Here is a 21,005-nt window from a genome sequence, read left to right as displayed (position 1 = left end):
CCACCACCCTCTGTGTGAAAAAGTACTTCCTTGCGTTTGTTTTAAACCTGTCCCCCTTCAATTTCATCGAGTGACCCCTTGTTCTTGTGGTTTCTTTCAAATTGAAAAATCTGTCTTTGTCAACCTTTTCGATGCCCCTCAGGATCTTGAAGGTCTCTATCATATCTCCTCTGAGTCTCCGCTTTTCCAGGGAGAACAGCCCCAGCTTCTTCAGTCTGTCAGTGTATGTAAGGTTTTCCATACCCTTAATCAGTTTAGTTGCTCTTCTCTGGACTCCCTCAAGCATTGCCATGTCCTTTTTGAGGTACGGTGACCAGTACTGTACACAGTATTCCAGATGCGGGCGCACCATAGCCCGGTACAGTGGCAGGATGACTTCCTTCGTTCTGGTCGAGATACCCTTCTTAATGATACCTAACATTTGGTTTGCTTTCCAAATGTTAGGTATCATTAAGAAGGGTATCTCGACCAGAACGAAGGAAGTCATCCTGCCACTGTACCGGGCTATGGTGCGCCCGCATCTGGAATACTGTGTACAGTACTGGTCACCGTACCTCAAAAATTCACTTTTGTTTTCCTTCTTATGGAAAAATAAACAACCCAGGATAGCTCTTAAAAAACTTAAACTAAAAAAGGAAGCTGGTGGAGTTCTTTTTCCAGATTTCTATACATATCATAAAGCTTTCATCACTCACCAAGGTCTATACTGGTTTTCTGATCAAGACCCTAATTCACCAGTTTGGTTAGAAATTGAAAAACAACTGATGGCTCCTCTCCCTCCTTCTGCCTATCTAACAGCAACACGTAGCCCATCTTTGTATCCTTTGATACAATCGACAATTCATTGTCTCTTAGACTTTGATTCTACTCTGGAAAGAGCTTATACTACTTCTCTATACACCTCTCTATGGTATAACCCAAATATTCTCATTGACAAAAAACCTTTTTTGTGGAAGGAATGGATAGACAAAGGAATATTCTTCCTAAAAGATATTGTAGATACTAATCTTAAATTACTCCCTTTCTCCACCTTACAAACCAACTTTACTCTTCCGTCTTCAGCCTACTTTAGATGGATGCAGCTTCATCATTGTATTTCGAACAATGTCTCTCTTCAAATTATTAATGCCCATCAACCGTCCATCTTTAATCTTGCTTCAACCCTATTGACAACAGGACACACTGCTTCTAAACTATATAAATTGGCCCTAATACAGAATAACTTACCAAATAACACACTAATGGGTATTTGGGAAAAAGATTGTGAACATCAATTAGATAATAAAGAATGGGCGCTTCTTTGGTCTAAATCTTTGAGGTCTCTATCATCAGCTAGTACATTACAGTCTATGTACTTTTTGTATCATAAAGCTCTATGGACCCCTCATAAGTTAAGTATTGCAGGTCTCTTACCTTCTAGCCTATGTTGGAACTGCAATATGGGTCAAGGTTCATTGATTCATATGATATTTGAATGTTCATTTGTGACTTCCTTCTGGCAAGATGTATGGTCCATCATGAAATCAATGTTTCGTTTAGATAATCAATTATCTTTATCTATAATAATGTTTAAGTCACACTCCATACATATTGACCTATTAGACTCTCAAAGAAAATTGTTTGATATATTAATCATACTAGCTCAGAAACTGATTCTAACTAATTGGAAATCTGCAAATTTACTTCACGTCCAACATTGGTGGAATTTAGTTTTACAGCATCATAAATATGAAATGGTATTCTACGAACGTAAAGGTCAATCTCGTTCTGCTAATTCTTGTTGGTCCCCTTTACTGAACTATTTGCAAACATCAATGTCTGACTGTATTTGATTTATATTTTTATATAACTTTGCTTGATTTTGTACTGCTCTGTGCCTCTGTCATACTGGTTTTATAGTAAAATCAATAAAATTTTCATGGAAAAAATAATAATAAAAAAGATATCTCACATGTGGATGACTTCATTGATGGAACCCAGCACAGACCGTCCAAAGTGAAGTGCCTTTTTTTTTTTTTTTAAATCAAAAGACTGGTCCGTGCCACACATGCATGGATGCCTTTCTGCTGCCAGCTTGCAAGACTATCAGTTCAGTAACAAAGCTAAGAATGGGAAGTGGTTGGGTTGTGAGAATATCTGCCTGCTGACCTTGGATAACACTTGTTACAGGTAAGTAACAGTTTTATCCCAGGACAAGCAGGCAGCATATTCTTGCATGTAGGGACTCCCCAGCTAACAAATAGTGCTGAAGGGAAATTGGCTTCTAACTAGAGATTAAACTTTGGAGAACTTTGTGGCCGAAATGACTATCCTGTCTGGTAAGATTTTCCGAACAGTAGTAGTGGGTTGTGAATGTATGAACTGAGAACCAGGTGGCTGCTCTACAGATGTTCTCAATAGGAGTGAAGCATAGATGGGCTACTGAAGTCATCATGGCTTGCACTTTATGTGCAGTAACACAACCCTCTAGTGTTGAACCAGCCTGAGAATAGTAGAACAAGATACAGTCTGCAATCTGTGTGGAGATAGTTCCCAGCTTGTTTGATCAAAGGACAGGAACAGCTGAGTAGAAATTACGTGAGGCTTGGTTCTATCCAAATAGCACGCTAGAGCACTATTGCAGTCCAAAGTGTGAAGCTTTTTCTCATCTGGATGAGCATGAGATTCTAGATAAAATACCAGAAGGTTGATGAACTGGTTGAGCTGAAACTCTGAAACAACTTTTGGGGAGAATTTCAGATGCATTTGAAGAACTACCTTGTCAGGATAAAATGTAGTATACGGTGGATCCACTACTAGCACCTGAAATTAACTGACTCGGCGAGCTGATGTGAGAGCAATTAGGAAGATCACTTTCCAAGTGAGATACTTGAGAGATGAAGTGGCAATGGTTCAAATAGAGGCTCCATGAGTGCTCAACGTACCACATAAAGGTCTCAAGCCGCTGGAGTAGGTTTCAGAAGCAGCTTGATATTGTGAAAGCCTTTCATGAATCTAAAAATCAAAGGATGTGCTGCTAAGGGCTTGTCGAGTGGTGTGTGAAAAAACTTATACCACTGAGATGAACGCTCAATGAATTAGTCTAGTTCAGAATCAGAAAGGTGTAGAAGATAATTTACTATGGATGGAAGAGGACAGGTCACTGGATCCAGAGATTTTGTACTACACCACAAGGAAAAGCGAATCCACTTGAAGCCGTAGCAGTGCCATGTAGAAGGCTTCCTAGAGGCTTCAATGATAACTAAACACTGGTGCAGACAGCAAAAAAAGTATCTACTGGTTGGGAGAGAGATAACACACTGAGAGCTAAAGAATATAGATTGAGATGCAGTAGAGAGCCCTCGTTCTGTATCAGCAGTGTTGGAAAGATTTGCAGAATGATTCATTCCTGTTTGCTGATTTGTAGGAGAGGGAACCAAGGTTGACATGGCCACCGAGGTGCTATGAGTATCATGGTGTCTGATTCCTGATGAAGTTTGAGCAGTGTTGTCCTGATTAGAGAATTTGGAGGAAATGCATAGGAGAACTTGCCTTATCAATTAAGCGCAAAAGCATCCGTTTTCCAGGTGATTGGGAGTATGGAAGCCTGGAGCAGAAAAGAGGGAGCTTGTGATTGTAGGAGGAAGCAAATATGTCCACCTCTAGGGTCCCCAAGTCACAAATACTTATTGCAAGATGAAGGTGTTGAACTACCATTCATGTGGTTGAAGAATCTCAAATTGTCAGCCAATACATTCTGTTTTTCTGCTAGATATACTACTTTCAGGAAAATGTTGCAAGCAATGGCCCAGGACCAGATTCGGATGGCTTCTTGGCAGAGACGGTGAGATCCCATTCCATCCTGATTGTTCATGTAGTATATGGCCAGAAGAGATGAGTTAGGACAGCCATTGTAGTGGGAGATTCAATCATTAGGCATGTAGATAGCTGGGGGCTGGTGGACGTGAGAATAGCCTGGTCACTTGCCTGCCTGGTGAGAAGGTGGCGGACCTCATGCGTCACTTAGATAAGATATTAGATAGTGCTGGGGAGCAGCCAGATGTCTTGGTACAGGTAGGTACTAATGACATATGAAAATATGGGAGGGAGGTTCTGGAAGCCAAATTTAGGCTCTTAGGTAGACAGCTGAAATCCAGATCCTCCAGGTTAGCATTTTCAGAAATGCTCCCCGTTCCATGCTTAGCACCCAAGAGGCAGGCAGAGCTCTGAAGTTCTCTGTGTGTGATTGGGACGATGGTGCAGGGTTGAGGGATTTAAATTTGTTAGGAACTAGGACATGATTGAAACATGCAAGATATTGAAGGGAATTCACTTAGTAGAGAAAGAGAGACTGTTCACCCTCTCCAAGGTGAAGAAAACGAGAGGGCACTCACAAAGTTAGAAGGGAAAAGAGTCCGTACAAACGTAAAGAAGTTCTTCACCCAGAGAGGTAGAAATCTGGAATGCTCTTCCAGAGGCTGTTATAGGGGAAAGCACCCTTCAGGGATTCAAGACAAGGTTGGATAAGTTCCTACTGGAACAGAACATGCGCAAGTAAGGCTAGATTCAAATAGGGCACTGGTCTTTGACCTAAGGGCCACCGCATGAGCGGACTGCTGGGCACGATGGACCACTGGTCTGACCCAGCAGTGGCAATTCTTATGTTCTTACCTTCTTGGAAACGAGGAGCCTATTCTGAAAGGATGGACTCCACCTTAACTGGGATGGAACCAGGCTGCTGGCACTAACATTTAAAAAGGAGATAGAGCAGCTTTTGAGCTAAGATTGGGGGGAGGGGAAACAGACAGTTGCCTAGGAGCAGATGGTTTGGTGTGGAGTATCCTTGAAGGATACTGTTGAATCAGAACATTTAGGGAGTCCCAATAGAGAGATTTCAAAAATGGTGAAAAAAAGCCAAGAGTGCTTAAGAGGCAAGCAGAGTAAAGATGTGAAAGTTATTCCTGTCATCTTCTCAGCAGCCTGTAGATGCAAGGAAAAAACACAATTTGAAGTATCTGTATACAAATGCTAGAAGTCTAAAAAATAAAGTAGGAGAGTTAGAGTATATAGCACTGAATGATGAGGTAGATATAATAGGCATCTCATCAGAGACCTGGTGGAAGAAGGACAATCAATGGGACACTGTGTTACCTGAGTACAAATTATATCACAATGATAGAGTAGATCAGATTGGCGGGGTGCGCTATATCTTAAAAAGGAAATTGAATCAAGCAAAATAAACATATATATATATATATTATTACATATTGTACAAGGTATTTGGTTTTATGACAGGAAAGGGTGGGAGATAAGAGCATATTATTTGTACCATTGATGATTATTAAGTGATATATTTATTGTTAATTTGTTTGGACATATTGTCACACTGATTGTAAAGTTTGAAAATGAATAAAGAATTTACAAAAAAAAAAAGAAATTGTTTGCACTATGGTAGTTTGGAAATTTAATAAAGATTTACCAAAAAAAAAACCCATTCTGCATGACACATAACACGTGTGGAATCCGTATGGATAGAAATTCCATGTGCTGAGAGAAGGAATATCAAGTTTCAAATTTATTTCATATTTGATAAAATCGCTTTTTTCAAGGATTACAAAGTGATGGACAAAGGTAGGATTATAGTACTGTTCCCCGTGACAGAATGAGCAGACAGATGAAGAAATGTTTTCAGAGATTAGGAAAGCTGGCAAATTGGGCAACAGTGTATAATAATGGGTGATTTCAACTACATCATATCAGAGTCTATCTGATCACCATGAATTATAGACAAAAAGAAAAAAGTCTGTGTATTAAAGTGACCGAGGAACACCCAAAAACCTTTGGAGAAAAAAAAGACTTCAGTTGAAGGGCTTCATGGGTCTTTTAATAAAAAAAACTCCAAATTAGGTGCTGCAACTCAGCCGTAAGAACTGCTACTCCAAATTCACAATAACTATGTCCACAGGATCAGGTCTCAGAACACTATATTATTCAAAGTTGTGCTTCTTAGTCACAAAACCAACGTAACATCAGCACTGTATTTGAAAATGGAAAGGAGTGGCAATTCTTATGTTCTTACTTAGCTTCTTGCTTGGGCTCCAACAATGTCAGACTCTCTGCCGATTACTCCAGTTCCAAGCCACAAGTTCCCCTTCCGAATTCAGAAGGGGAACTTGTGGCTTGGAACCAGAGGCAATCAGCAGAGAGTCTGACATTGTTGAAGCCTAGGCAAGAAGCTAAGTAAGAACATAAGAATTGCCGCTGCTGGGTCAGACCAGTGGTCCATTGTGCCCAGCAGTCCGCTCACACGGCGGTCCTTAGGTTAAAGACCAGTGCCCTGATTGAGTCTAGCCTTACTTGCGTACGTTCCGGTTCAGCAAGAACTTGTCTAAACTTGTCTTGAATCCCTGGAGGGTGCTTTCCCCTATAACAACCTCCGGAAGAGCGTTCCAGATTTCTACCACTCTCTGGGTGAAGAAAACTTCCTTACATTTGTACAGAATCGATCCCCTTTTAACTTTAGAGAGTGCCCTCTCGTTCTCTCTACCTTGGAGAGGGTGAACAACCTGTCTTTATCTACTAAGTCTATTCCCTTCATTATCTTGAATGTTTCGATCATGTCCCCTCTGTCTCCTCTTTTCAAGGGAGAAGAGGTCCAGTTTCTCTAATCTTTCACTGTATGGCAACTCCTCCAGCCCCTTAACCATTTTAGTCGCTCTTCTCTGGACCCTTTCGAATAGTACAATGTCCTTCATGTACGGCGACCAGTACGGATGCAGTATTCCAGGTGGGGGCGTACCATGGCCCGGTACAGCAGCATGATAACCTCCAATCTGTTTGTGATCCCCTTTCCGTTTTCATATTTGGAAGGGGAACTTGTGGCTTGGAACCAGAGGTAATCGGCATCCTGCCACAGTATACTATATACACATATATTACTAGTATTGTGTACTATGTTCATACTAAATCCTACTTATTTGCACACTTAGAGCCAACCCAGCACTTTGAGTACCTGGGAGTTCTGTTCAACATGGCTGTAGCGAGGTTTGATTTCGAGTCACGCAATCAGGCTCCAGAAACAGATATCGTACTTGCTACTGAGTCCTGCTATTGTGTGACATTATCTGCAGGTCCTGGAGTCAATGGTGGCAGCCATAGAGGTGGTCCCTTGGGCCAGGACACACATGAAGGCACCCTTCCAAGACTCCTGTCCCGCTGGTCTCAGACAGACTCGCTTCAGTAACCACTTCCATGGACGCCAGAAGCAAGGAACAGCTTACAATGGTGGCTGCAGATAGTTTCCTTCTCAAAGGGCATGCTACTTTGTCATCCTGGGAGATCCTAACAACCAATGTCAGCCTTTATGGTTGAGGTGGGGGGGGGGGGTTCATTGCAACAGACCCCAATTCAGGGTTGTTGGTCCCCAACCAAGCAAAAGTGATCCATAAATTACCTGCCATTGCAAGCCCTGGAGAAGTCCCTGGAAGGCAAGGTAGTCAAGATATTCTAGGACAATGCGATGGCAGTGGCCTACATCAACCAACAAGGAGGCACCAGAAGCACCCCATTACATCTAGAGGTTCAGCTGTGGGCTCTCTCTGCCGCACACATGCGGGATTGGAGAATGTTCAAGCCAACTATCTCAGAAGACATTCAACCCAGGGGAGTAGTCGCTGTCCCAACGTTCAACACCATTGTTTGGCTGTGGGAGTGCCCACTGATGGATCTCATGGCTTCAACAGCAAACAAAGGTGGATTGCTTTTAGAGCTGAAGATATGAACCCAGAAGTGCAGGGTTGGACACATTGGTTCAACCATGGATGGAGAAGGGGCTCTTGTACGTCTATCCCCCGTGGCTCATGCTAGTTTGAGTCATTTGCAGGATCGCGAGTCATCTGGGGCTGGTTGACATATTGGCCCTGCAGACCATGATATGCAGACCTAGTTCATTTACAGAGACGAAAGTCTCAGGTTGTTGGTTGAAATGGATTTCCTGACTTGGGGCTCGATCCCCATAGAGAATCCGGAGACCTTTAGGTTATGGCATAGTTCTTGAGCGGACTACCCTAGTAAGAAAGGGATACTCAGAGGTGGGCATTTCTACTACGCTTAGAGCCAAGAGGCCCTTGACAGTGGTGGCCTATGCCAAGGCCTGGAAGACTTTCTGATAGTGATGCGCTGCTACTACTAGTATTTAACATTTCTATAGCGCTGAAAGGCATACGCAGAGCTGGACATTTAACATTCAGTAGACAGTCCCTGCTCAGAAAAGCTTACGGTCTTATTTGGACAGACAGGGCATTTCAGGGTTGGAGATTTTCTATCAGAAGGAATGTTATGAGTCTAGGTATCTGATAGTGAATGGGAGTTGAGTTGAAAGCAGCTTCAGAAAAGTGGGCTTTTATCCTGGATTTGAATATTGCTAAAGGCAGCTAAGATCAATGTGGAGGCCCGTCAGATCGCTGAAAGTGTTAACAGCCTTTTCATGTTTTTGAACTTGGGGGGAGGGAGGAGTGTCTCTGACCTCTCACCCAGATATGGCAAGATTCCTTAAAGGCACTCTCAGGTTGCTCAGGTTTTGCAAGGTCTCAGGGCTCCATTTGAGCCCTTACAGGAGGCTTCCCTCTTAAATCTGATGGTCAACGGTGTACAACAGTGAGATGAGTTTGAGTTACAAGCTTTCTTTGCAGGGAGCCGTTTCTTAAGATTACAGAAACAGGGCTGTCCTTGCGCATAGTTCCATCGTTTCTATCGAAAGTAGTGTCTGCCTTCAAGAGTGGGTGGAAACCAGCAGACCTAAGAGCATGCGCAGATACTGAAGGCCCTGCTCCGATCCAGTTAGTGAATAACTGTTAGCATCTGCTGGAGAAGTAGGTGACAAACTGGTTATCAGGCGGACGAGCGGGAAATGGTTGTGGCTGCAATGGCAGCAGGAGGGTTTTGAGAAACAAACGCTGGTCATCGGGGAGGTGAGGAGTTGAGAAACAAATGTCGGTCATTGAAGGGACAGAGGATGCAGGAAAAGTCAGTTGCTGTGGGGGTGGGGTGTTAAGAAAGAAATGCAAGTCATTGAGGGTGGGGGCAAAGGTGAGATATGAGGGTTACTGCAGGAGGGTAGGGTGAGGTTGAAAATGAAATGCTGGTCGGGTGATGTGGAGAGATGAGACTCTAATATAAACTAGGATCCCCATTTTTGGTCCTTTTTGGGGTTTTGGACCAAAAATCTGTTTATATTTGAGTATATATGGCAGTTGGAAATTTAAGCCTTAAAAACTTACATAGTAAAATCCATCTTCATCAATTTCACCAAAAACTGTAATTATGTCTCCTGTGCAGAAAGTTAACTCGGCCTATAAGGAAGAAGATGGTAAAAATATTAGTCCTTTTAATCTCTTACAGATCTTGTATATTTATGCACCATGTTGGAACTTTTACAACCTACAAAAACTAGAACTTGTTCTGTTTAATGCTGTTTTTTCCAAAGTAAAACAATAACCAAAAAAAACCCCTAATGAAGTGATGCATTTCAGTCAACTAAGTGTCTGTAGTAGGGTAAGGGCCTAATTTTAATAGCTAATATTTTGAAAGTATGAGGTAAAAAAATTTTGTCACTTTACCCTCCCAACAGTTCAATTTCATATTTTCTTGTTATCCATAAATTAACAGGATGAAAATCTAGATTTCAAGGCTAAGCACTACTCTTTGTATTAAGTTTGTAGAAGTGGAGGATTAGCCTAATGGTAAGACAGTGGACTGAGAACAGAGCAGAGCCCTATTCAAATCCCACTTCAACTCCTAAGCTGCATTTTAGATTGTGAGCCTTCCAAGGCAGAAAAATACATATTATTTAGCGTTCCTCCAGAATGACTTAGATGGATTGGTTATTACTCCTGGCAGAATTCTGTAGAGTCTGCACAGTGAGAATTGCAGTGTCACTACATAATTCCCCCTTTCCCACACAGAATCTTCGACAGTGTCAGCTATCAGCAGGGGCATAGCAAAGGTAGGAGGTGCCCAGGGCAGTGGTGCCCCCTGCGCCCTCCACTCACCATGCCTTCTGCATCCCCCTAGCCCCCCCCCCCCAACTCCTGTACCCTCTCACACCACATTCATGCCCTCCCTCCCCCATACCTCTTTAAATCTTTGCCAGCACGAGCAGCTTCTCCTGCCTGCTGCTGGCGTTGGCTTTCCCTCTGACAACACTTCTTGGTCCCATGACCAGAAAGTGATTTCAGAGGGGATTCAGGCTGGCGCAAGCAACAGGCCAGAGAAGTTGATTAAGCTGATGAAGATTTAAAGAGGTATGGGGCAGAGAGATGCTGGCGCTCCCACCAAGACGGTGCCTGGGGTGGTCTACCCCTAATCTTACTATGCCACTGGCTATTGAGTCGCAGTATTGGCAACAATTCTCACGCTGCCTGCTGCTAATCCGAAAGTCTCTGTGGCAGAGCCTTATAAGGGAGGGGTGAGAGGAAGGAAAGTTATGGGGAGGGGTGAGAGGAAAGAAACATGTTAGCATGGGGGAGGGGAGGGAGCCATGGTTAGTGAGGGGAGAGTGTGAAATGTTGCACATGATAATTGAGGGGAGGAAAGGAAAGATGGTGCATGGAGGGGAATAAGAGGTTTGACCCAGGGCACTAAGCAGGGGGGAGAAAGAATGGTAGACAGTAGGAAAGAAATGTTGGATATGGAAGAGGAAGGGAGATAATGTTGCATGGGGGGAGGGATGCAAGGGAGAGAGAGAGGTGTTAGACATGGGGATGGATGAGAGGGAGAAAGATATACACAGAAGGAGGAGGGAGATGATGGATCCAGGAGCAGAGTGCAGAGATACATGGGAATGAGGGAAGAGTGGGAAAAACTCAGCCATGTGGTAGAGTGCAGGAGGGAAGAGAGGGAGATGTAAAGCTACAAGGGTGCTGGGCTAAAATGGTGTAGGAAGGAAGATGCTGAGAATGGTAGAACCCTGAGGGGAGAGGAGTGGTTGGCAAGGATAGATATAACAGGATAGAAATATAGTAATATGGGGTTCATTGAAGATGAAAGGAAATAGAGGGCTGAGGAAGGAATGGAATAGGAGAGAAGACTGATATTTGATAGGTACTGTAGCTGAAAAGTGTAAAAGGAGAAGGGTAAGAAAGGCAGGAAAGAGCTAAACAGGAATGATCAATATGTCTGAGGCAGGTGTAGTGAGGGAATAGGAGAGAGTAGAAAAGACAAATTGATAGCAGCCGCTTGAAGAAGACTTAGCAGGCAGGAAAGCAGAAAAAAGAAACTGGAACCAACATGATGGAAAAATAAAACATCTAGACAACAAAGATAGAAGAACATATTTTAAGTGTAAATGAAATATGGATAATACTGTGTTTCCCTGAAAATAACACAGTCTTATATTCATTTGGGGCCCAAAAAAGGCACTAGGTCTTATTTTCGGGGTATGCCAATTCTTCCTCTTTCCTTTCTCTCCCCCACATGTGCAGCATCTTTCCTCCCATCCTGTGCAGCAGAAGTTTGCCCAGCTATCCTTCCCTCCCTTCAAGTTTCCAAGTTTATTTAAATTTGATAAATCACTTATTACATACTAAGCGAATAACATTAAAATATAAGATAGGTCTAGAGTTCATTATACAACTTTAAAAGGGGTTAAAAACAAACAGACTCAGATACATAAAGGAAAGGAAGAGAAGACAGTTACAATATTGATATTTTTCATAATTGGGAAGAAAGAAAAACCAAATAAGGGAAAAACATGGAATGGGATTAAGATTGTTAAAAATGAATTATTTAAACATTAAATGCATCTCTAAATAGAAAAGTTTTAAAATTATTTTTGAATCTGCTGAGATCTTTAACTTCTCTTATATATAAAGGCAAGGCATTCCAGGTTAAAGGGGCCATTACAGAATATATATTGTGACATTCCAATAATTTTCAAAGAAGGAATCATTAGCAGTCCCTAAGATGTAGATCGGAGTGAACGTGTCGTATTGTAAGGGATGAGTAACCGATCTATAAATTGAGGTTCGTTGGTGAATAGCGTTTTAAATACTGAAAGCAAAATTTTATAGGTTATTTGTTGGTTAATGGGAAGCCAATGTGAGTCAATCAGAAAAGGAGTTACATGATCAAATTTTTTCCCATTATGAATGATTTTAACTGCAGTATTTTGGATTATTTGTAAACGTTTCTTTTCCTTTTGAGTAATGTTTAACAATAGCGAGTTACAATAATCAAGCTTAGCAATCACAAGTGAGTGTATTAAAATGTTTAAGGATTTCTAGCCTTCCCTCCCTCCCATCCCTTGTACAGCAGAACCCTTGAGCGGTCGGCAGGGAGGGAAGGATGGAGGGTCAGCAGGGGTTTGGCTGTGCAGTGGGAGGGGGCAGGTTGAAGAGTTGCTGGCAAATCCCGGGACTAGGGCTTATTTTGGGGGTAGGGCTTATAATAAGACATAACATAACAAGAATTGCCACTGCTGAGTCAGACCAGTGGTCCATCATGCCCAGCAGTCCGCTCACACGACAGCCCTCTGGTCTAAGACCAGCACCCTAACTGAGACTAGCCCTACCAGTGCACGTTCTTGTTCAACAGAAACTTGTCTAACTTTGTCTTGAATCCTTGGAGGGTGTTTTCTCCTATAACAGCCTCTGGAAGGGCGTTCCAGCTTTCTACCACCCTCTGGGTGAAGAAGAACTTCCTTACGTTTGTACGGAATCTATCCCCTTTCAACTTTAGAGAGTGCCCTCTTGTTCTCCCTACCTTGGAGAGGATGAACAACCTGTCCTTATCTACTAAGTCTATCCCCTTCAGTACCTTGAATGTTTCGATCATGTCCCCTCTCAATCTCCTCTGTTCGAGAGAGAAGAGGCCCAGTTTCTCTAATCTTTCGCTGTACGGCAGCTCCTCCATCCCCTTAACCATCTTAGTCGCTCTTCTCTGGACCCTTTCGAGTAGTACCGTGTCCTCCTTCAGGTATGGCGACCAGTGCTGGACCTACCCCGAAAATGATGCTAGGGCTTATTTTCGGGGTAGGTCTTATTTTTGGAGAAACACGGTAAATTAGCAAAATAATATTGTTTAGATTTTGACAAACAAGCTTACAGAATTTGCTAATTATGTGTGCAGAATTTTGAAAATTTTTTGCATAGAATTCCACCAGGAGTAGGTTATGCACTCGTACTAGCAGCTTGGTAGAGGCTGAAAACTACAGGCTCCTGGTGAAGCCAATAAATCAGCTATGCAGTCTCTCCTAGAGTCAGTATTTCTCAGCCTCCCAGTAGGTGATAGAGGTGCAAGCCTTTGCAGTCTCAAATGGTCTGGTAGGCCTGGGGGCTCCAAGCCCTAGGAAATAAACAAAAAAAGTTATTGGGATCAGCAGTGTTTTGTAATTCATTGCAGCTCTTAATTTCTCTGTTTCTCTCCCAGGGCTTTTTGGCTGCTAGTTGGTGTTGTGACCCATTGGGGGGGGGGTGGAGTTTGTCCCATTGTGCCCCAGGTCCCTCTGCCCTCCCTATATCTCTTGGTTTCTTGGCCATGAGGAGGAGTTTTTTGTGCCTTAGCCCCTGGTGCAGTCTAGGGGTCTTAAATGCCTAGGGAGGTGAGGCTTGTTTATGCAATGCTTAACACAGACAAAGAAAAACTTCATCTTTGCATTGCTTAACAAAGACAAGGGGGGAAAAGTGAATTTTCATTTTGGCAGCACTCAAGTCTTTGTTTTGTGCTCAGTTTGCCTTGCTTGTGAGAGGTTTTTGGTGATGTGTTCTCGGACCCACCCCGTCCTTCCTTCTGCAGCGCCATGGATGCTTGATTAATTGTGCAGTTCCTGACTTGGAATCTAATTTGTTTTTCAACTGAACTATGGCTTGGTGTGTTGTTGGTTTTTTTGAACCAGTGCTTCTGCTGTGTTTGCCCTCTTGGGCTTCTTCTCCTGACCCAGTTTATAACTGAGTTCAATAGAATTTGAGGGTGCTTTATTTGGCTTTGGCTCTAGATCCTATTAAAAAAAAGTAGAGCAGAGGAACATCTTGGAGGTCTGAGATCCCATGACTGTAGAAGCCTGGTTTAGACAGCAGCATGGTGAGTTTGTTCTATTTTATTTTCTGATATTTTTCTTTTCCAAATATAGGTAATCTGCCACTGTGAGTGTGTGTATTTAATGCCTTTGTGTGTATTTAATGCCTCTGCCCTTTTTCAAGCATGAGATCAGTTTTCCTGTTTCTTGTGTGCAGATTGGATTATTGTCATGGAAATTAGCAACATCCAATATCTCTTCCTTTAGAATGTAGTAGGGTGTATTTTATCACTGGTTTGTTGAACTGGGCAGAAGTAAGCAATGTTTTGCAGTGGTGTTTGGCACCTGAGTGAGTGCATGGCATTCTAGAATTTTCAGGATTTCCATGGTACTTATTAACAGTCCTGAGTGCATAGCAAATGAGGCTGGAACTGGCGGGGGAGGCGGAGATAGTGTTTCAGAATGCAGTCTTTCTGTTAGGTGGGGTTAACTTGGTCAGACGTTTAGTCTGCTCTCTGGAAAATGACCATCAGGATTTGTGAAATGCTTCAAAATAAATGAATAGATAATAAAAGACAAAGTAATTCCTTTTAGAATTAGGTACCTTACAACCTTAAAATCACAGATTTAACATTGGTTTAACATATTTTGCCACCTTCTGGTGGTTGCTTAGTGATATGAGATCCTCAGGGAGCTTTCTCTCTCAACCCCCTCCCCTCTTCTAGATGAAATTTGCCCACCTATTTCCAGATACTTGGCCCTTCAGCAATAGTACTGTTTAAACTCTATTTGTGTGTCCTTGAGAGATTGAGTCCAGTTTACATTCTTCCAGGGGCAGAGAGAGATTTCTCTAGATAAAGAGCTTTCAGATATAAGTTTTTTCCTTTTCCCTGAGTTTTGCTTCCTACCAATACAGGTAGGTTAGTATGCGTCCTTGTATGCTGTGGTTAGTATGCACACATTTGTTAGTTATTCTCCTAAGCTGCTTTCATTCACCTGCTATTCTATTTTATTCTTTACTTAATTATATTCCACACTATTCTCATAATAGATTCTAGGCGGTTAACAACAATTTAAAAAAATATTGTGTCCAGATAAAAACTGCTATTGTAGAAGAGGGGGTTTGTTTACAAAACTAGTCAACCAAAACTGTTGTTTCCTTTTCATTTCTCATGGTTTTCACAAGCTTAAGAGAGTTTAGCCTTATGGCTTCAGCTAATTTTGCCAACTTTTGCCTATCTGTCTTTGTACAGAAAAATCTTTTCTTACTTTTAAAGCTAAATTGAAGGCATTTTACTTTTCTCAGGCATTCTGCTCATAGTTCTTTGTTTTGATGTATTGTAAGCCTTTATTTTGAATAAGAAATTGTTAACCATTTATTCCTTATATTTTTCCTTTCCTTCCCCATTCTCTCTGCATTATTTTTATTGTAATTCATTCCTATTGTTCCTTTCCTCGTGTTCTGGCAATGTTTGTTTTGTCATTATTTTATCTCCTTTTCCCCCTATTTATATTTTATTGTAAACCACCTAGATTTTAACCTTGGTTTTATATTGACGGTATATTATGAGAACATCTCAGCTCATTTGAGCCTACTAGCCAAGCTTAACCTTACAAGTTCCATGGAATTTATTCTCAGCATATTTTTATCTTTAATTCATCCAAGTTTAACAACCCAGACTCAGTAGGGCCTGGCAGTGCAGATTCAGCTGAACCTATCACCTGGAATTCAGAATCTTAGCCTCGCAAACTTGAACTACTTTAGCATCATATTCTGGCTCAACCTTATTGGCAAATGCTAATCAGAGTTTATGTTTGTGGAACTTAAACCTTAGAGACAGTAGAGTCTAGCCTCTTTGCTTCTCTGTGTAATACAGTTGGCAGAGTGCTAGGGTAATACACTGCTTTGAGTGAATTCCTTCAAAAGGCGGTAAATACTAATAAATAGATACAGATACAGTTAGCTGGTTGTTATACCACATGACTGAATTTGGCTTCTGTTCCAGGAAACTGACCTTACAGCTATTCAATTGTTTGGCTTTCCAACTCACCAGCATCTCACTTGGCCAGAAACCCAGTGCTCTTGGTTTCTCTAACTGGGCTATCTTTTGCAGCTTCACAACAATCTAGTCTAATCTATTGTCTTTAAATGCATGGGTTCACCTGTTCTTAATTTCACAGGCTTGGTGAGCCTTAACTTTCTCTGAGGACAAGCAGGTATGATATTCTCATGTGGATTATGTCATCCACGGAACCCAGTATAGACACTACCAAGTCCATTGTCACTTTAAATTTAAGGCAGTGCCTGTACTACGTACATCCCAGTACCTTCCTGCCTGAAGTTGGCTCACAGGACCATCAGTCCACCTTCCACAGAGCTGAGAAGCTGTCTTTTCAGTGTTCAGTGTGTCAAACTTTTTCAAGTTTTTGGTGACTTTCTGTCATAATTATTCTTTATTATTATTACTTTATTTCTACCAACTTTGGTTTGATTTTGTCAACTTTTTCATTTTTTGGTCTTGGAGCCACTAAAAGTCCTTTTCTATATCTATGGAAGCATCAACTATTTTCGGATTCATTTCTACTCAAGCTTCCCGGGCCATTGAGTTCTTTGACTTTGCATCAACCGTTTTCCCTTCCTTGTCAAAATTAGTACAGAGTGGTTTAAAAAAATACACTCTATGTAATAGGACCATTTCAGACTCTGATCTACATTACTGATGCGCTCAGTGCCTGGGTCCTGAACATTGGGACATTAACTGTTCCCATATGCGAGATCACTCAAAGCCCATTTGAGAAGCTTTTCGGTACCACATCAGTGTCAAGAATGGCTGGTGACTCCAAACCTGACACACAGACACTGATTACTCCAGCATCAATATTAGCGCCTCCTACATTGACACTACACTGGGAATGTTAAGCATTGGGATCTACGCAGCATTGAAATTCCACTTCCTCCTCCTCAATACCTCAAGCATTGATGGAAATAGGTAAAGCTAAGAAGCATAAAATTTCTTTCCCCTTTAGTCATGCCACTAAAGGGCATCGGCACATAATAAGCATTGATGCCTGGAAGATTGTTCTCCATCTCTCCAGTTACTTTCACTACAGAGGTGAACCTTGATTTCATATTGATTTTGACACTTCCAGAACAAAGTCCTACTTTTCAGATTGGCATCTGTTCCTTGAGTGTTCATGAAATGCCTTGTGGTTGTAGTAGTGGCAGCCCTTCACTCCTGGGGACTTCATGTCTTTCCCTATCTAGACAACTGGTTTATCGAGGCTGCTTCATTGCTACTAGATCATCATGCTATCAGCACAATTCATCTGGATCTGCTTCAGTTTGTCATGAGCTACCAAAAATCACATCTGAAATCATCTCAGAAGCTGGAATTCATCAAAGCTCTCTTAGACACAACTTAGGGTTGAGCTTTTCTACTGCAACAGAGAATCAACAATCTGATTCACCTGTTCCAGCAAACTTCCACCCTACCATGCATAACAGCACATCAAATGCTACGTATCCTGGGCCACATGGCCTCTAAAGTACACGTCTCCACCTCAAGAGTTCCACAATGGACCCTAACAATCCAATGGCCTCAAGCTATGAAACACCTCTCTGCTCCCAATCCAAGTCACTCCCTTCAGATGTGAATGGTTCTTTTCAACTTCATGCAGGGGCTTCCCTTCCAGCCCCTTTCCCTTCAAAAACTCCTCACCACAGATGCATCAATGATGAGCTGAGATGCTCATCTGAATGGTCTTCTCACAAGCAAACATATCAACCTCCTTGAACTTTGAGCAATCCACAATGCTCTCAATACTTTTCAAGACAGGCTCCTTCAACAATTAGTCCTCATTCAAACTAATAATCAAGTTGCCATGTTTTGTCTGAACAAACAAAGCGATATAGGCTTTTGCCTTCTCTGCAAGGAAGAAGTTCAGTTTTGGACCTGGGTGACTGCTCACAGTATATTTCTCAGGGTGGTTCATCTGGTAGGAAAGCAAAATGTGTTATCAGACAGACTCAGCAAACTTCTTCAGCCCCACAAATGATCTTTCAACATGATCATCTATGACAGATCTTCAAATGGGGGACCTTTTAGCCTCTCCCTTCAACTACAAACTACCACTCTTCTATTTCAGACTGTATGCCTCCAACCACCTGGAGTCAGATGCCTTCCTTATCCATTGGGGAACAGATTCCTCAATGCATTCCCTCCAATATCTCTCATCAAGAAAACTTTACTCAAGCATTGTAAGGTGCAGGGCACCTCATAGCACCTCACTGGCCATGCCAACCTTGGTACCCTCTCCACCTAGAATTCTCAACCCAAAATCCATTCCACTTACAGCCATTCCTAACACTGTTGATGCAGAACAATGGATCTCTTCTCCATCCCAATCCTTGCTCATTAGCACTAACAGCTTGGTTACTATCACTGACCAACTAAATACATTCACCTTTTCTGTGGCAGTCTCAGAGGTCATACAAGCATCCAAAAAAACCTTCACTCAACAATGTTATCTCTTCAAGTGAACTAGGGTTTCAGCTTGGTATGTGCTTCATTCTCTTGAACCTGCCATGTCCAGTACTATCCATCTTGGACTACCTTCTTTATCTCTCCAATTCACAGCTAAAAACCATCTCGGTACACGTACATCCTAGTGCCATCAGTGCATTTCACACTCTCTTGAATAGAAAACCTCTATCTGTTCATCCAGATTCATAAAGGAACTTTACCATACTAAACCAACTATTAAGCCTCCACCTTTAGCATGGGATATTACCTGAAGCCTCCCTTTGAACCATTCTAAAACTGTTCTGTCAAATTTCTCTCTTAAAAAGTAGTATTCCTCATTGCCTTCACCTCAACGCGCCATGTAAGTGAGCTTCAAACATTTGTATCAGATCCACCCTACACAAGATTCTACCATGACAAAGTGATCCAACAGACTCATCCAAAATTCCTGCCTAAAGTCATCTCAGGAATTCCATCTCAACCAATCAACTGCCTGTGTTTTTCCTAAAATTCCCACCCAGTCAAAGTAGTTCTTCATACATTAGACTGCAAATATGCTCTAGTGTACTACCTAGACCCGACTAAACCTCATGGAGGATCTTCCCAACTCTTTCTGGCTTTTGATCCTAACAGACTTGGTTCTTATTACCAAGAGAATCATCTCCACTTGGCTAGCAGACTGTATCCTTTGCTTATACTCAGGCTGATGCCACAAGGCTTTGTGACAGCCTACAATGTTCAAGCTATGGCTGCCTCAGTAGCTTATTTCTGCTATACAGCTATCGAGGACGTCTGCAAAGCAGTCATTTGATCCTCAGTCCATACCTTCACCTCTCATTAATATTTAGAGCAGAATTCAAAAAGAGAGAGTCGGTTTGATCAAGTAGTTCTGCAAAATCTATTTACTTCATAGATGCCAACTTTCTCTCCATCTCACTTGAGTTTTACCGGGTTTATATTTATAAATTACTCTCCTTCAGTTTAGTGATCCTGTCAGCTTGGGAGTCTCTCGTATGAGAATATCATACCTGCTTGTCCTCGGAGAAAGCATAGTTAGTTACTTGTACCAGGCACTACCCGAGGACAAGCAGGCAGCATATTCTTACATGTGGGTGACATCATCCACAGAGCCCTGGCGTGGTCAGTCAAAAAATTACATTACATTAGTGACTTCTATTCCGCCCGTACCTTGCAGTTCTAGGCGGATTACAAAAGAAGATAGCTGGACATTTCCAGGGAAATTACAATTTAGGGTGATGTTTACATGATTGAGACTTTGAAGGGAAGTTTACAAGAGAGGGGATAGACATGGGGATGAGTTTTGTTATCTAGATACATTTTTTGAATAGCAGGGTTTTGATTTCTTTTTGAAATGATTTGAAGTCGGTCGTTGTCAGCATGTTGGATATGGGGTAGTCGAGTTTAGCTGCTTGCGCTGCTAGTAGGTTGTCATACATCTTCTTGCGCTGTGTATCTTTGAAGGGGGGGTAGGTAAATGGGGACCTAGTTCACCTTTGTCTAGTTGTATTGTTCCAGTTTAGGCGATTGTTTAGATATGTGGGGGCAGTGCCATTCATTACTTTGAATAATAGACTAGAATTTGAAAAGTATTCACGCTTGTATCGGTAGCCAGTGTAAGTCTAGGTATGCGGTGGGGATGGTGGTCATGTTTGTTCAGTGAATAGATCAGTCTGAGGGCTGTGTTTTGTACAGTCTGTAATTGTTTTATCATGTTTGTGGGGCATGGTAGGTATAGGATGTTGCAGTAGTCCAATAGTCATAGGACTAGGGATTGGACTATGAGGCTATATTGTTCTTTGTCAAAGAATTTTCTTATTTTTCGCAGGTTGCGCATAATTTCTGGGTGGTCTTGTTGATTTGGATTTGCATGGTGTAGCATCTATCTAACATCACTCCTAGGAGTTTAAGGGTGGACTGTATAGGGTATTTGGTGGAGTTTATTTCTAATTCTGTTATAGATGGGGTTTTGTCCTTTTCAAGCAGTAGACATTTTGTTTTGTCTTTGTTCAGCTTCAATGTACTGTCACTTTAAGACCACCCACACTGCACGCGCTAGTGCCTTCCCACCCAATGTCGGCTTGCATGACCATCAATTCTTAGTTTGCTGTTTCTCTCTCAGCGTGTCAAACTTAGATTTTGTGCCTTCCCATTTATTTTTTTCTTTCCGTTTACTCATATTTTTCTTTTAACTCCTTTTCCCTTCATTTTATTTAAAAATTCTTAATTTATTATTATTATTTATTTATTTATTTTAACCTTCAGGCTCTTTTCAGTCTGTTTTCAAGCTGGGAGTGTCAACACATTTTGGGGGTTTCATTTACTCGACTTTCCTTTGACCTTGCGTTGGCCAATTTTCCTTCAATGTCCAAAGCTCCTAGTGCTTCAAGCAGTGCACTCGGTGCTTAGGACCGCTTCAGGTACAGACCCACACAACTGGTATGGCCATGCTTCGGCCCTGGACACCGAGACAT

General features: G+C 41.9%; 1 protein-coding gene and 1 long non-coding RNA gene across 17 annotated transcripts in view; one reads left to right on the top strand and one right to left on the bottom strand.

The window, feature by feature from the left end:
- Nucleotides 1-21,005, bottom strand: part of RIMBP2 (RIMS binding protein 2) — a 598,797-nt gene that overhangs the window by 24,643 nt on the left and 553,149 nt on the right. For 15 of the 16 annotated variants that reach the window (XM_033956341.1, XM_033956345.1, XM_033956347.1 and 12 more), the window contains one exon: nt 9,258-9,329. The exons of the other annotated variant lie outside the window; for it this stretch is intronic. In XM_033956341.1, the coding sequence (XP_033812232.1) occupies nt 9,258-9,329 (72 nt within the window). The remainder of the gene's footprint in view (nt 1-9,257; nt 9,330-21,005) is intronic. 16 annotated transcript variants of the gene reach the window in all.
- LOC117365687 overlaps nt 13,886-21,005 on the top strand; it is a 28,252-nt gene continuing 21,132 nt past the window's right edge. Inside the window, exon 1 of the long non-coding RNA XR_004540439.1 lies at nt 13,886-14,055. This is a non-coding gene — a long non-coding RNA (uncharacterized LOC117365687). The remainder of the gene's footprint in view (nt 14,056-21,005) is intronic.

The sequence above is a fragment of the Geotrypetes seraphini genome, chromosome 8 (genome assembly GCF_902459505.1).
Source record: "Geotrypetes seraphini chromosome 8, aGeoSer1.1, whole genome shotgun sequence".
Lineage (NCBI taxonomy): Eukaryota > Metazoa > Chordata > Amphibia > Gymnophiona > Dermophiidae > Geotrypetes > Geotrypetes seraphini.
The sequence above is the reverse complement of the archived record's forward strand: the minus strand, read 5'-3'. Positions and strand labels throughout refer to the sequence as shown.